The following is a 16,812-nucleotide window of genomic DNA, read 5'->3' on the forward strand; positions in this document are numbered from 1 at the left end:
CCCACAACCCAAATTATGCCTCCAGAGACTCTAAAGGGTAACCTATGCAGAGTTCAGCAACAATAGTGGTAACACCGAAACCATTGTAAGCCATTACTGTAAAGAATAATTCAACAGATCATCATTAGAACTCCTTCCACTCTTACAGGCAAACAATAACATCAAGAAACGATAACAATCAAGTTGACAGCTGAGAATTCACAACAAATGTTTCACAACTACTGATCAGCAAACCGTCATTTAGCCAAGGAAAATGGGCCAAAAAATCACTTTCGCAACTGTTCTCCACGAAGCTACACTTTCCTTTCTTTGTACAGTGTATGTACCAAGTAGTACAAATGAAGCCCACACTCATAAACACTCTCCACAAGCTACCAAATTAAAAAAAGGAAAAAAGAATAAACAGGCCATACATAATCACACCGGGCAAAAACCAGGAGCTCCCGACAGAAGGGAGGCGCTTGTTTTATACTATACACATACAGACAAATGACAAGAAAAACACCCTACCGAAGAAATGCTCATATAGACCACAAATAATAACAAATGTTACATCTCATTGGTTAGAATCGATCGGTTTGCCAGACCTCGCCTGTGAAATCCGGTTAGCGTAGATGGTTACTAGGCGCAGCTGCGTGCTGCTAAGCCCTTCCAAGTATGGAGCGAATGCTTTCCCAAGCATGATGTAGATATCCACCAGACAGAACACAACAGTCTAGAGTGAAAAGAAAATATTTCAAATGATCAGAAATGAATGGAAGTGAATTAAACAGATTTGTTGAATCAAGGCAGATGAAAAGGTCGGTAAGCAATTGAAAGGTCATGTGCAGAATAAGCAAGAGGTCATAGCATCTTATCTACCGCCCTGATGGTACCCACCTTTCGGACATCTGGACTTTGGTTGTTAAAAGCATCAAACAGTGCTGGCAAAAATGTTGGCAATTGATCGATCAATTCCTCTTGGGAAAGGCGCCCAACAAGCTGCACAATTGTCACAAGTCAAAAAAGTTTGTACAAGCCAGAGCAACCCTTAACAATAACAAAAGTAATTTTAAGTAAGTTTGAAACATGTTATTCCTTCCATGGGACTTATTTCAAATCAACACGATTTTTTTCACACTATTAGTCCATTTACCTCCAACCAGTACAAGTGACAATCTTCAATGTCACATATACTAAAATTAACACCAAATGGCTAAAGCTTGAAGCTCAAAAGCGAAGAATATAAAGGGGGTTGGGGAACTGGAAAGAAAACATTGGCACAAGCAACTAGGGTCACTTAAATGAAATAAGCCCAATATTGTTTTTTTATGAAGCAAAGATAGCTGGTAGGACAGTGTCAAGTCCATCTAAAACAAAGCAATATAATGACCTCAAATCCAGAACTGAGATTGAATACACTATCACATGATGCTCTTTGCACAATTCGAAGATGTAACAGACACATAGGCACTTCTTTCATTAAATCACAATGAAGTTTATGTTATGCCATTAAAATTTGTGGCAATAATCAGATCAGACAGCAATACCAACTACATACATGAGAAATGAGATACCTTTGTCAAACAGTTGATACACACGACAAGTATCTTCTCATCATCACTGACCAATAGAGGTACTATAACCTGCATTAGAACCAAAGACCATCAAATTCAAAGTATAGTAAATTGCATTCAGTAGAAAGGGAAGCAACTATAATACATAAGATCAAATATTCATACGTACAGTAAGACATCTGAATGGATCATATTTTGCCAACAGAACATTTAAGCATTGGTTTGCCTCATTTGAAATCTGCACAGCAACAAAGAAATTTTAACAAGAACAATCAAGTCTGCAAAAATATAACGCTTAAAATGAAGGTAATACCTTAGCCATAGCATCTTTGGTCACATGCAGGAGTTTTTCGAGAACAATCTCTACAGAGTCTTCAATTGCGTCTTTCTGGCAGAAATATATGTTAGTAAGTAAAAAAAAGGAGAGTCAGCCAACTACCTAATCATGTTCATGTTCACAAAAATGTGAATACCAGACCTGGTTGTTGAGCATCTCAGCAATTAAGGATAGAGCAAGCTCCCTCGTGGATGAATCAGAGTCATCCAACACCTCAAGCACAGTCGTTAAGATTTGATTGAAGTACTGTTGCAAGATTGAAAGGCTGGCATTAGAACGCAAATAATAGATTGAGACCAGCATCTGTAATTTAAAATGTCCAGTAGTCATTAAACACTGAGCGCACTAGACAAATAGAAAAAGAAAAAATAATAATATGAGAAAGGGAGGGAGCTAAATTCTTTCAAGGACTTTAGTTTCTAGGTTCAAACTCTCAGTAGTCATCGCTCATTTGCCTAGCTCGTGGCGACTTATGGTTGAGGTCCAATAGGGAGCATGAGGAGTCTGCAAACCTCCGACAAGGTCCACAGCAGCTGGACAAGCTGCTGAGATCCAGTGACGCAAGAACAGCCACTCATGAACCAACGAATGAAGTTTCAACCTCAACTATCAGATGCTATAGCACCATGATATGAGTGCAGATATGAGGCATTCTGGAATAGCATAGAAGTGCGGTCCACCTAAATCCCTTTTCACATTTAATTCAAGCAACATCCAATGAACCTAGAGCACCAATTTGAGTAGGAAGAACTTTTCAGATGGGCAAAAATACAGTTCACCAGTTTCCATATTACTAAATTTTCTCTTCTTATTCTCTACCACCATCCCTAAAAGGCATTCCAATCAACACTAAGCAATGGCAAACTAATTAATCTGCAAGCCACGTCTCAAGCATTGCTGAGCTATCTGTTGCTAGATACAAAGAAGGAAGCAGGCTCAAGCCTCAAGCTATATGTAGGTTCATTTATTTCTGTTTGAAGAAAAGGGTGTCTTCGGACAACAGACCAAACTCCATTAACAAACAAGCAATGGGAGCACTAAAAAGTTGGTTTGTACATGAGAATCAGATCAAAGGGTGGTATAAATACAAACCAAATATGTTCACCTGAGACAAACTTTTTATTACAATTTCATGATTTGTAATGGCATATCTCCAAACCATGACAATTGTAATGTCATATATCCAATTAACCCAAAAAAAATGTTTTCGACAAAAAACTAAGTTTCAGAACTAAACACATTTTTAGATATCTAAGCTACGTGCAAACTGTTGAAAATATTTATAGATTCCATCATATTTACCAGGATGGCAGGATCTTCCCCTACTATTCTCAAAAAGAAGATTAAAAGGTTTCATTTTGGAATTAGAGTAGCGGCCTAGGAGAACAAACAAACTGAGAAACTAAGAGGAAAGAAGTGTGGTTAACATAAGGAAAATTTGTAAGATAATCATCAGGTTGCCAACCTTTGCCCAAATGGAGCTGTTGTTATCGAGGGAAGCATCAACCAACTGTTGCAACGCTTCCCGCTTTTCCGAGCTTGAAACTTCAGTATCATTGCTTATCTATAAAGTTGAGACTCATAAGTTACAAAAGGTACGAAGAGAAACACTGTCGCAGGTCAGGGCAGACTGTCAGTAAAAGTATTTTCCATTAGTACCTGATGAAGAACCTGTGGTATGCTCAGACCGTTGTCAGTGTGCAGGCTAGTCTTTATAGAACTAAGACTCACAATCATATCTCCCTCTTGAACACTTTCTTCAGTTGTCGAAACAACAGCATTATGACTATCAGAAGTAAGAAACCGGCTGAAATCTAACCGAGGAGTACTGCTAACAGCTTCGCCATCTAAGGAGGCATCAGTTTTTTCAGGGTAGTTTGTCCAAGAGCGAGCAGCTTCCACAACTGAGCTACTGTTATTCTTTCTCTCTGCACTCCTAGTTAAATGAACTTCAGTTCCCGTGGATGGCTCCAAGCTTTGAATAGCATGATCCATGCTCATATCAGAAGTTGTTCGACCTATAGAGACATTATGCGGTGTTGATTCTTGCATTGTACTGATTTTCTTTCCCCCTTCAGCATCAAGGGAACTAGAAGAATATCGCCCAAAAAGATAACCCTTCTTGGATGAGAGTGCATAGCCATCCTCCGAAGAAGTTCCAAAATCTGCCTGGTCATAAGATTTGGGGCGTGGACGCTCTTTCTTGCTCTGCAAGTAGTTCACCAGATCAACCTCAATACGAGGAGTTTTGATCTTCAGGGCTCGCCTCAAAAGGTTTTGATCTTCAACTGATAAACTGAGAATAAAATTTAGCACTGCTGTTGAATCAAAGTGAGAATAAACAGCTATGATACCAGAAATAGATGCTTCCTTCAATTTTGCATTCTTTTCATTTACTAAAGGTGCCAATTTTGAAAGCCATAGTTTGAGGAAGCCACTGTTACTATAACCATCAGAATCTACAGTGTACTTGCTGAATGATTTATTTGCAAACTCAAGAACAGCTAATTTTGCCTTTGGAGATCTCTGTTCATCTAATGAGCGTACTAGCGCAGGTAGCAACATATCAATAGCATAGGTCCGACCAACAATATCCAATGTTGAGGAGCATGGTTTTTTCACCAATTCTTTTGGATCAATAAGCCGTGAAAACACATATGGCAAAATCCGCTCGACATAACTTTCAAATGGCTTCTTGCAAGCTGGGATAAGCTCTGCAAGTGTAGTGAAAGCTGCCTGTGCAACCTTATGATGAGGATCATCCAAATGACGGAAGAACAGCTTCATGACCTTCTCAAAATTTTGAGTGATTTCTTGAATACCTTTCTGGCCTTGTTTCAATAAATTCCGAATAAAATCAAAAGCTGAAACTCTTGCTACCCAGTCAGAACTAGGGCTGAGACCCTCAGAAAGTGCATCATTTAGAGAAGCCAGAGAATCTGTATAGCCAGACACGTCACCCGATGTTACATGGCTATCATCAAAGCTGTGTCTGCCACTTGCAGAAGCCCTTGACATTACTTGCTTCCTTAGAAGAGGTCTCTGGAAATTTGGGACATGGTTATTATGTGAATCTCTGTGGACGGCATCCCTATAAGGCATATCAACATAGTTTTTCTCCATGTGCATTTGAGGGATTCGCCTAGTTGAACGAATATCATAACTCTCATCCATGCGGGCTCCTTCTTGAAGCCTCTCCGTAGATCTTCTTGAGTAAGGCATTGACAAGCCAGACATGGACTCAGACGACATATTACTCAAATATGGTGATCTTGATCGCTCTTTGGGGGCGAACTGTGTTGTCATTGTATCCAATAAGCGGGAACCTCCATTTCGTGAACTAGCAGCTGTGATGGAAGGAAGGGATGAATCCAGCAGTGCTGAGTTCTGCAATGACAAAACATTTGATGCTGGCGCTGCAAGTGGCACAGGAGGATCACGAGATGATGGAGGATCAACTCCTGCACTAGGATTAAAAGTAAATAAGAAACTGAAATTTCTATAGTATCACTGGAAAAATAGAACTGGTCAAATTGTTCAGCAATGCATAAAAAAAATGGTCCCTGTGTTTTTTTCCCATTTTTGGCAAGGCACGTTATTCTCATTTTGGTGCATATTTATTTATGGTTTTCCTTGTTTGCCTTATTTATCACACTTTGTCCCTACACATACACAAGAAATGTTCACATTAACTATTCTTTCTCCTAATTGCAACACATTAAAATAGGGCACATAGTCATTTTATCTCAAGTCTTGGTTTCATAAACCCCTCCCTTCGCTAACCCACGTACATACTGAGAATAATGAGAGTATAACATCAAAAGAAAAATTCTTAATAGCAATTTACGACTAAGCACTTTAAACATACCAAGATCCAAGCTTGTTGAGCGTGCAGCAGAGAAATTTTGCCCTGATATATTGGCACCTTTCAACAAACTTTCAATGGCAGAAACTTTTTCTTTGCTGGAGTTAAGCACACTCTCTAGGCTTCTTTCAGAACTTCTGCCAATCGTCTTTGACTGTGATAACCGAAGACTGTTTGATGAAAAAGATGAATCTGAAGATATAGCTGCGCTCTTGTCCATTGCAACAATAGCTGAAGTGCCATATCCAGGTACATGTGTACCACTTGCATGAGATGGAGCACGAGAAGGCTGCACAACCCTATCACGCAACGAAGGAGAAGCATACCTTTTGTGCACACCACCATCTTCATCATTTATTACCTGCATTTTTCTCCAATTAAAGAATGCAATGCAAGATATAGTAAGTAGTTGGTTGGTCCGAGAAAGCCCTGACTGAATGATGAGCATGTGTTTCTCTGGAATAGGAATCTAAGAGGAGAAAGAAAACAGAATCAAGAACAGAATGGCATACCCTCTGTATCGCAGGATCGAATGACATAAAAAGACGGCGTGAACGCTCAGGCCACGTCTTTGCAAACATTCTATAGCAAGTCCTTGCAGTTGCGCGAACCTAGAGTTGAGAAAACACCATGAAACACAAAAAAAATCCAAAATAAAGTACAAACTAAATCAATGATCCCAAGGAATGTGTACTTTCTCACCAAGACCAGTAGTAAAGAGAACAAAATAAGTTTTTTATTGAGCAATTACATAATTAATCAATAAGAGGGCACATTCCTTAACTATATAAAGTATGGACATGGAACAGGGAACTGCCTTTAACCACACTGTTCTCCACAAAACCTTTCCTTTTCCTTTCTTGTGACATGAAAGGCCAGCATGGCCATTGGCCAGTCTGGTAAAACAGGACAGAAGGAATCACATTCACAGGTATGTGGGCATGCATGAATGCAAATATTAATTTTAACCAGGTTTTGAGCATCAGATCACTATGTTTACTTCACATTGTGAACAGAAACTAGCATGTATTGTTTGTTGCTGTTCCAAGCAAATTAAATTATCTTTTAGTGGAATTCGTAAGCAATCTGTGGGTAGAGTGCAAACCAGGACACAGTAGAAAGAGAGATCAGTTTTTTTATATAAATGGTTTATTTCAGTACAAAAATGAGCATGCCATGGTATGCAACAAAGTGCAAAAAATTGATCCTACCTCACTCATCGCGTCTGCTACACAGCATTTTATCATATCCTCATATAAATCAGCCGAACGTTGTATCTCTGGGGCATCAGCCCAATACTCAAGTACCAGAAGTGCATACTCACAGCACCTGGAATAGTGAGAAGTAAACTTTGAAAACCTTGCAGGAAAATAGCCAATGCACAATTTGAAAACAGCCAAACATGTGTACCTTGCACGGAGGATTGCGCTTCGGTCATTCTTTGCAGTGTCAACTATGCGAGGAAGAATCCTTGCAACCTTGCAATTTCGCAGAATCTGCAAAATATTCCATGTTAGCAAAGAGGTGAACATAAATGCCATCCCTTAAGTACAAACATATCAAAAAACAAAAACATAACTCACAGTTTTAATACATGTGTCTGCAGATTCAGCGATTACAAGCACAGTTATGACAACAAGCTTAAAAAGCATCTGAAAAAAATCATAAACATGTTAGGTTTGTTTCAAAAGGTATATGGGAGGATAGAAAATTAGGCATGCAATTACCGGGATAAATATTTCGGCACATGGCTCAAAATCACCAAGGAGTTCTTTGGACAGTATATTAAGAAGATGGCATGCCTGGGTATAAAAACAAGAGAGTGACGAAGTTTTCAACTTGAAAAAAAAACATAATGTCAAGTATTCAATTCATCTTGTGTAACAGAAAAGGAAAAGTAACATATTTTTAAGAAAAACTCTTCACAAAATGAAAGAAGGATAAACAGTAAACAACAATACCTGTTTTACAATGCTAGAACGTCGATCAGACAGCTGCGTGGACAATGGAGGAACCAGTTGCTTCAAGAGCATAAGAAACGAGGGATAATCAATTGCACCTGACGAAATCACAACACAGAAAGAGAAAACTTGAATTTTTTAGAAAAAAAATTAAGGCATGCAAGATCGAATTAGTAAAGGTAGAGTGTAGCTCTCATTGATGAAGATTCAGGAGTGACAAATTCCCATGGCTTCATCATGAGTCATAATTGAACGGTGGTAAAAAAAATTTCCAATTTTGATTAAAAAATGGCATCCTCTTACAGGGAACTCCAATTAAATCCTCCAAACTGCAATGTTCACTATTGAGTATGAATAGATCTTTTCTTCCCCATACTACAAAAAGGACGTTTACCATCCCATTGATTCTAAATATGGAATCCCTATATATTTCACTTTGATGCTCATTTCAAAAACTTAAAATAAATCAGGAAAGACACATAGTTTTAAAGAAATAAGGAAAATAACACTGTGTTTTTTCCATTCTAGCCTGCTTAGCAATGAGACTTCCTTTTCTGGCCATATAAATGTTTTAAACTTTGCAGCCAAGACATACTGCAAAATATGATCTGTAGAAATACTAATGGGCTAGTAAAAAAAGCATACAGTGTTATTTTGGAAAAAGGATATGGATGCAGAAAATCAACCTCCATAAACGAGGGCTTCAATCCTTTGCATGGCAGCAATACGTAAAGACCAATCCTTTTCTGGAACAAGGGTAGCTGCAATCTTCTCAAACTCCCGAAGTAATTCTTTCTCAGAATGAACTTTTACTGGTTCCACTGCTTTTTCTGTTATATCAGTGTCACCTATAAATGACACAAGAAACTGCACATGAGAAAAACTTGCCAACCAGGACTTGACATGCAAATTGTAACAGATCTAGATTAACCAGAAAACATTAAATATCTTGTCACAGGATGCACACACCATAAAGTCTCAGGAAACACAGCCCAACTGAAGGACAAATTAACAATCTACAATATGTTATGGGGACAAAATTATTGAAACAAAATATCACAATGTGAACACAGTAGCCTTTTTGGATTTTTTTTTCCAGACGTGTTTTATACACATCATCAACATTCAACTAGAGTACTGCTAGGTCATGTCAATTGTCAACAATTTCAGACCAGTGTTCCCGAACAAGCCAACTATACAAGTAAACGGGTTGCAGATAAGGCTGAATAATAGGGCCAGTTGCTCAGATAAGTTGTATAATCACTGCTAGGTGCGTAACTGAGTGAACGAACGTACCTACTTTTAGAACATTGACAAAGACGAATCTATATGGTTTTAAAACTCACCACTCATAATATCTCCAAACAATTTAACTATATCCCGTTCAAACTTGTTTAATATCAGTACCAAATTATATTTGTAACTGAAGAACTGAAATTCAGTTCTATTGACGAAATTCAGAACCACTAGTACAGGGTATACACCACAACGTTGCCTGTCTGCCTGGTCCTCCTAGGAAAAAAGTTAGTCTTTTCTTGGCTGACTACGTCCTATAATCATGACACGCTGAAAGCATTTGGGGCATGAAATCCCCACGAGGATGCAGCAAGAGAAAGAAAGGCATGAACCAACTATGTCTAAGCTTGCACTCAGTCCAGCGAAACTACATTCAAATCCTCATGTGGAAAGTACAAAATTACCTCCAAATAGTGTACTTTCCCTTGGTAAGCTTTTTGTCCTTGGGCTGCCTCTTTTCGGATTAGCACTAACAGATCTAGACTCTGCTGCCTTATACTGCATTGCAGTATCAGATGATCGAACCTTTGGTTCTATTCTCTCCAACCTAGAATTTATTTCTTTTACCTGCAAGCACCAAACAATACAATTTAGGGTAATCAAGCTCTGCTCATTGGCAGCATAAAATGAGTATAATGATTTTAGCATGAGATTCCCTAGTTCAACTATTAAAAGTAAATTCTAGCAATAAAAGTACCATGTAAGAAGGCAGATTATGGCGCTGCAACTCTTCATGAAATTGTGAACCCATGTGCTTGTACATCTCCTGTAATGCAAAATTAAAAGTGAAATGGTGAGCATACGGTCATGCAGAATAAAATAGCTGGTGCAAAAGAAGTGTTGGAGCAGGTCTATACAGCATGACATATGGAATCAACTAACCTCAATACAAGAGATAGCAGCGTCTCTAACACTTTGGTTCGAATCATTCATTAACTGCAGGACCTGCAGAGACAGGAAAATATTAGGGCCTCTAGCTATAGGGTACAGAAGGATATCAATGTGGATCTATGAATAAAAAGATAAACAGCAACCATCTCAAAGTGTTGACTTACAGGTGAAAGCAAAACTCGTTGCAAGGAAATCTCTGTAGAAGCAAATAGCCCGACTGCAGTGGCTACCGTACGTACAAACTCTTCCCGCACCCTCCAACTCTTATGAGTCCATGCATAATTTCCAGCTCTTTCAACGATTATTGTTGGCGAAGAAACCTGAGATTTGGACAAAATCAAATTTTTTTCATGCCAATAATCCAAAACTTTAGAACTAGTCGAGCATGATTGGCATGAATGCTTGATAACCAAACGACAAAGTCCACACGTAAAGGACTAACAGTATCTTAGCATTGTAATTGAGTAGTGACTAGTAAAAAAAGGTATCAGGATTAAGAAGTTATTTACATTGCAAATAGTCATAGATTGAAGCACTGATGCATTTTATGGAAAATCACAGCCCCAATAGGCATATTATTCCAATGCTAAAAGGTAGAAAAAATAAAGAATGATCTTTACATGCTCCAATATTACAGCGCATACAGGAAAGCATCTAAATACTTAAGTCGAACCCAGGATTATCTTTGCTACAACCAAATTCACTAAAGAATAAGATGCCCCCCTGGAAGTTCAACTTGTAACAATACTCAAGCTCAAGCGCACACGGTTCCTGCAAGAGACCATCAATATAAATGTTACACCTGTCAATCTATTATTGTCCAACTGGTAGAACTTTGGATTTCTTCCTTCAGCACAGCTCTGCAACTTCCGACTCTACGATGCCCCACCCGACCTACCCAAAAACAAGCCCCAAATTTACAATCGGCTCCTGCTCAACCTCTAAGCTCGAATTCGCAACGTAATCTAGCTTCCCAATTACACGCATTTCCCGGGAGAGTTTACAGGCTAACGAGCGCCGCCGAAGGGAGCTCACCTCCATCAGGGTGATGAGGAGCTGGCGCGCGGCATCGCGGACGGGCTGCTTGCCGTCCCCGAGCCGCTCGACGGCGGCCGGGACGAGGGCGTTGAGGTGGATCTTGAAGTGCTCGCCGGCGACGACGGCGGCGGCGGAGAGCGCCTGGAGGCCGCCCTGGGCGATGCGGAAGTTGGCGTCCCGCGTCAGATCCATGCAGGTGTCCACTAGCGCGGTGACCTCGGCCGCCGTCAGCCCGCGGCGCGCCGCGGCGTCGAGCGCCTCGTGCAGCCGCTCGACCCCGGCCAGGCGCTCCTTGGTGTCCTTGGCGCGCGCCGCCTCCAGCGCCGCCTCCATTGTCCCCGCGCGCTCGGGGGCTCCGGCGGCCCCGCCACGGGGGAGAGCTCTAGGGTTCCCGGGCCGGGGGGGACCGGCGGCGAGGGGGAGCGGGAGTGGCCGGATCTGAGGGAGGGGAGGGGAGGGGAGAGGGGGGAGGTGGGGGAGTGACAGAGAGCGCACACAGCGAGACGAACACCAGATGCTAGGGTGGTTGGGGGCTTTAGGTGGCCTTTGTGCGCTTAGCCCCCTGACATTTTGTATCCTCGCACCCCGGGGGGCTTTGCGTACAAGCCTCTGCATGAAAATGGACTGGGCTCCGGGAGACCGGAGCGGTGGGCCCCTCTACGAAGAAGGAAATTGAGGCAAATGCCGGTGGCGCGTTGAAATTTGGGCATATTTTAAACGGTTTTTTCCTTTCTCAAAAGCCACGTTTTGGGGAGTGGGCAGGAGGAATGGATATTTTCCAAATTCTCTTTTGGAATGATTCTGTTTCATTTCAGCTTGGCGACAACGTTAGTACTACGATCCAAACGATCCGTTTCATACCCTTAGCATGCAAGGTAACAAAGGCGTGAGAGGAGATCGCAATCCATTCCAAATCATTCCCACCGCCCAATGATGCGTGCGGCCTGTCTGTCTCCTTGAGCTGCTGATCCGTTCGAGTGCAGGCATCATTCCAGGCTTGAGTGCCATTGTTACGGCAGCTTTAGATTATGCGTGCCAATTGTACATGTGAAAAAACTGATGAATTTATTTTAAAAAAACTGATGAAAAAAATGTTGTTTAAACATATGATGGAAAAATATGATGTCGAATCTTCTCGTACACGTTCAGTAGGACACTAACCTTAAAGCAACTCTAAGAGCCTTGCCATCTCCCTCTCCAAATTAATTTTTGGCAAGTCTGCTAGAAAAGCACCATCCAACAAAAATGCTATCCGAATATCCATCCCATCCGACTTGCTAAATTCTTCCCACACTCAGTGGCAAAGCCTGCAATGGGGCGGGGGGCTCAAGTCCCCTACCCACCTATAAACAATGGAGCCCCCTGAGTCCCCCATAATTTTTTAGAAGAAATGAGGAAGAAGAAGAGGGAGGAAAAGAGAGGAAGAAGAACCCCCTACGGGCCATGGCTGGCTCCACCACTACCCACACTCTTCAAATTTGGCAAGCGAGTTTGGCTTGCTAAATGTGCAAAATGGAAAGTGCAAAATGTAGAGTCTGTTGTAGTACGAAATGGAGATACTGTTGGAGTGGATGGAGAGTGTAGATTTTTAGAGAGGAAACTAACTATTGGAATTTGGAGAATGGAAAATGGATAATTCGTTGGAACGAGCAACTTAATATGAAGAGGTATCTTTCTGCCAACTTGGATAAAAAGTCAAATGGAGAGTAAAAAATGAATAGTCTGTTGGAGCTGCTCTCGGTGGAACAAAGGGAATCAGCCTTTTATGCGTGCCTAGTCCTGCATCTAGCCTTCTAGGCCATTTTACTCTTTTGCTCCATCAAGGCATCAACGGTTATCACGGCCGGGCACGGACGGAAAGCCCCTGTCGCGACGACCAAGGGACGACGAGGAAGGCCTGGCCAAAACGAACTTGAAAATCTCAGGCCGGCTGCATGCTACTAGCCGATGGATGCATGGGGCCGTCAGGCGCCTCCTGTAGCTGCTATAGCCGATGCTGATGGCAACCGGATGATGCGCTCGCTCGCACCCGCACCATGCACCAACCGCGGCGACGTTACGCCTCAACCGAACCTCCCCTCTCAAGGCCCCCAATTTGCTGTCTTGGTCTCCGTAACACGAATTCCGTTCGTTCGCCTCGGCCAAGGGGAAACGAAGAACGCATTCCGATTTCCGAGCATCCAGCTTCCAAGCGTGCGCGCAGCTCACTGATCACTGATAGCTGCAGTGCAGGCGTGCAGCCGTGCAGGGGCCTGATACCAGATCCTCTCGCACAGTCGCACGGGCGGCACGGCCATCCCCGAAGTCTCAGGAGTTTTCAGGTGCTAACTGTCGGAAATACGTGCTTAAAGTACGATCCGGATTTTACAGGGAGGAAAAATACATAGATAAAAAATGATGCAAATATATAACACAGGTAAACAGGCAATAGATGTTGCAGAATCACCAAGCGCGTGTAGACGCTGACAAAAACACACGAAGTCACAATTCACGCGATTTTTCACGCAAAAAATATGCACGGGCTGTGTGTGCATGCAACAACGATCTTCTCCTCTTCCATATGCACCTATTTTGCATAGAGAGGAGACTCTCGTATTTAAACAAGACAACCACCTCTTGGGACGATCAGCTAGCGCCCCACTGATCGTAACCGACGACGACTTGGCACGCGTACGTGTACGCCGTCTTCTCATCCCACTTCTCCCGTTGCCGGTACGCACGCAGGCAAGGCATCTTCGGTTAGCACATCATCCAAATCCTTTGCTGAAAGCTTACGACGATTCGAAGGAAGCCCCGCTAGCCCAGGCGGCCAGTGTACAGGCTGGCGCGCGAGCGATGGAAACGCTTTCCTTCCGTCGCTTAGGTAGGTGCCTGGCCTTGTCCAGCAGGAACAATGATAACAATCTTTTGGAGCCTGACGGAAAAGAGGATTGGGCTGGCCATCACCTGATACCTCCTCTCATCACCTCCATCGCCTTTTCGCTAATAGTGGGGCACTCGTGCTGCCGCACGCCACCCATTCCATCGGGAGCCCGTCTCCTTTTCGCTTTCGCCCCCCGAGAGCAGAGCACGAGGTCGCGGTCAGGACTCCGGACTCCGCATCCGCAGGAGCCGCCGCAACGCGTGCGCGGCGGCAGCATGTGACGGCTTTGGTTTGCTTGCTCCCGGTCCCGGTCCCGGCGTTCCTCCGCTGGCCATCGGCGGCCGCTGGATTGGGCTGGACCTCGGGTCGGCACTTCGGCAGGCATTCGATGGGGTAGCAGGCATGGTTGTGGAGACCAGCGGCAGCCGGATCAGCGGTCTGGCGACAAAGTGGATCGTGGAAAGATGGAGTAGTTGCAGAATGCGGAGCTTGGTGCTACGTATCGTAGAAGCGGCAATAGACAGCACTGTAGCCTCCTAATTGAGTGATTCCTTTCGTGTGTTCTTTTGGCGGTGCCATGGGCCAAAGCAAGTGCTCAAAATGACTCTGCAGCCTGCACGAATAGCGAATCTGGCTGGAAGCCTGGAAGCGTTCCCACCTGATTTTCAGTTACTAAAAAAAATCAAGAACTTTGCATATCAAAAAAGGAAAACAAAACCCACGACTCCGACCCCGGCCCATTACAATTAGCGTGAGTGTAGACAGGCCCAAGGCATCCTTCAAAAAGGAAAGGCCCAAGGCCGTAGCACAGAGTCCGCACAGCCCAACAAGACGGGAAGACAGATCAAAATATACGTGTCACGTTAATAAAAGAAAATCACTTCTTCAATGATCTATATTAACACGAAATAAACTTTAAAGTGGATCCCAAAACAATGAAATGAAATGTTTAGAGTTGTAAGTCCTGGCTCACCATGTATCAAAAGATGCGTTTGAGATAATATCTTACTTAATGGCTAACACTTCTCTCTCTCATCTCCCTCTCTCCTTCACGTAAAAAAAAATGAGGTGCATCCTAAGAGGTAGCACACATGCATTGGTGGAGGAAACTTAAGAGCGGAGGACAACGAGAAGTGTAGCACACATTGGTGGAGGAAACTTAAGAGCGGAGGACAACGAGAAGTGTGGAAGCAGTTAAAGTCTCACTAACGTACATTCATGCAAAAAAAAATTAAAACTCAAATAACTAAACTTAAAAGCTGAGCATTCAAATTAAATTATGATTGCTTCATCATGTCTTCCAATAAATTTTCAAAATAAGATAATACTTTAATATGTTTAGATGATATTTTAAAAAACATTTTTCTAGCAAGCTAACATTGTTTATAAAGTTAGAAAAAAATGTTCTAACTTCACAAAAATAAAATAGATGTTGCACAAAAATATAAAATATACCGTAAAACAATGAACGATACAAAATATAAGACGTAACAATGAATTTCAAGTGCTGGAACAATCCAATATATACCATGGAACAATTTCAAATATAAGAACGGAACAATAAGTTTCACCGCTCAAGCAATACTAAATATACCAAAAAAACAAACTTTTAGTACTGGAAGCACAAAAAGGTAAACTTTTACTGAGTGTTACGTTTACGATTCTCCAAGAGAAGCAGTTTGAACAATTCAGTGTGTTTGTTTTCTACACCACACAATGCACCATTATTTTAGCTAACTGTACTAGTTCTGTAGTTCATGATCTACTTCATTGCACGCATTCTAACATTGCTAACCTCACAAGTATACTTATCAAAAAAGTAAACTCACAAGTCAGGATCAGTTGCATGGTGGCCTTCGTCTCCTTAACAATATATCAAGATCGTAGGGCGGCGTCGCGGCGATGACAATAAAAGTGCCTGACGAAACAACTGCTGGTACTTTTAGATTGTTCGAGAAGCCGCAGGCCGGCCTGCTGCACGTTGCTCATCGGGTGCGAAAGAATGAGGTGTGCGTGTGCAGAAAATGACTGCCACGTTCAGTCGTCCAAGCTCTGGCCACTGGCCTTCCGGCGGCCTTCGGGTCAGGTCTCAGTTCCATGACATCAGGATGCATGTAGCCATGTAGGCACTGCTAGCTTAACTCTCATCTCGATCTAAGGACACTCCGAAGAAATCACGAAGCTACAGTGCCACCGGTACATGCTGTTTCCCTGCACCGTTCGAGACCGATCCGGCGAGGGACCCAGCTGAGACGCGGTGTGTCTGTGTAGCAGTAACCGGTGGAGCTGTCCTGCAACCTTCAAGAGAGCTTCCAGTAGCTTTGTGGTAACTGTAAAAGTCTGCATTAACTCTGTAAGGCATGTACGATGCGCAGAGGATAAGCCCGTAGAGCGTACACGGCGACCGGATCGGCGGATCGGATCTCATAACATGAGATCTCACCGTGGCCGATGGCTGGCGTCTTCAAGATTTACCCCAGGGTCATGTTCAAAAAGATTTACCCCAGGGCGCGTCGCGCGTGCATTCCCTGTTGCCGCGGTAGCTGGTTGGATCGGAGGCCGGGTGGAGGAGCTCATTGATTAAAGTTTTTTTCTTTTTCTAACCCCACTGGCTTTTATGGGTTTCACATGCGCTGCTGCTTTGGCGTCGGACCCTGCTTCGCCGCAACGCCACCACTGTAGGATCGGTAGCCCAGCAGTGAATGATTACTGCGAGTTGGTTGCCGACTCGACCGGCCGGCGGTAGAATTGGTGGCTTTGCCTCGTGCATTTTCCTGGCTGGAACACGTACCCCTTTTTTCCGGTGCCGCGGATACAGTCATTCAGTACTGGATACACCGGCACACATGGGGATCCAGGTCACCGGTACCAGCACGGCTGACGCGTACCGTTGCTGAATTATTAGCGTAGGAGCTTTGGAGCTTTTCTGATGGGGGGTACTGTTGCAAGGCCTCTTTTTACCTGCCAGCCTCTCGGGATTAAGCCGGGGGGGGGGGGGGGGGGGG

General features: G+C 43.0%; 1 protein-coding gene across 1 annotated transcript; it reads right to left on the reverse strand.

Annotated features, from left to right (window-relative positions):
- Positions 1-161: 161 nt before the first annotated feature.
- Positions 162-11,407, reverse strand: LOC101762102 (CLIP-associated protein). Its single transcript, XM_004976109.3, has 21 exons — positions 10,942-11,407; positions 10,071-10,226; positions 9,898-9,960; positions 9,713-9,781; positions 9,420-9,582; positions 8,406-8,567; positions 7,720-7,817; positions 7,486-7,560; positions 7,342-7,410; positions 7,169-7,254; positions 6,970-7,087; positions 6,271-6,369; positions 5,762-6,119; positions 3,553-5,354; positions 3,359-3,457; positions 2,035-2,139; positions 1,870-1,944; positions 1,726-1,794; positions 1,557-1,625; positions 880-981; positions 162-715 (listed from the first exon to the last, which is right to left on the reverse strand). Exons 1-21 carry the CDS (start codon positions 11,275-11,277, stop codon positions 557-559), a joined length of 4,332 nt encoding a protein of 1,443 aa, XP_004976166.1. The 5' UTR covers positions 11,278-11,407; the 3' UTR covers positions 162-556.
- Between the last annotated feature and the right edge of the window lie 5,405 nt (positions 11,408-16,812).

This window comes from Setaria italica, chromosome VII (genome assembly GCF_000263155.2).
Source record: "Setaria italica strain Yugu1 chromosome VII, Setaria_italica_v2.0, whole genome shotgun sequence".
NCBI lineage: Eukaryota > Viridiplantae > Streptophyta > Magnoliopsida > Poales > Poaceae > Setaria > Setaria italica.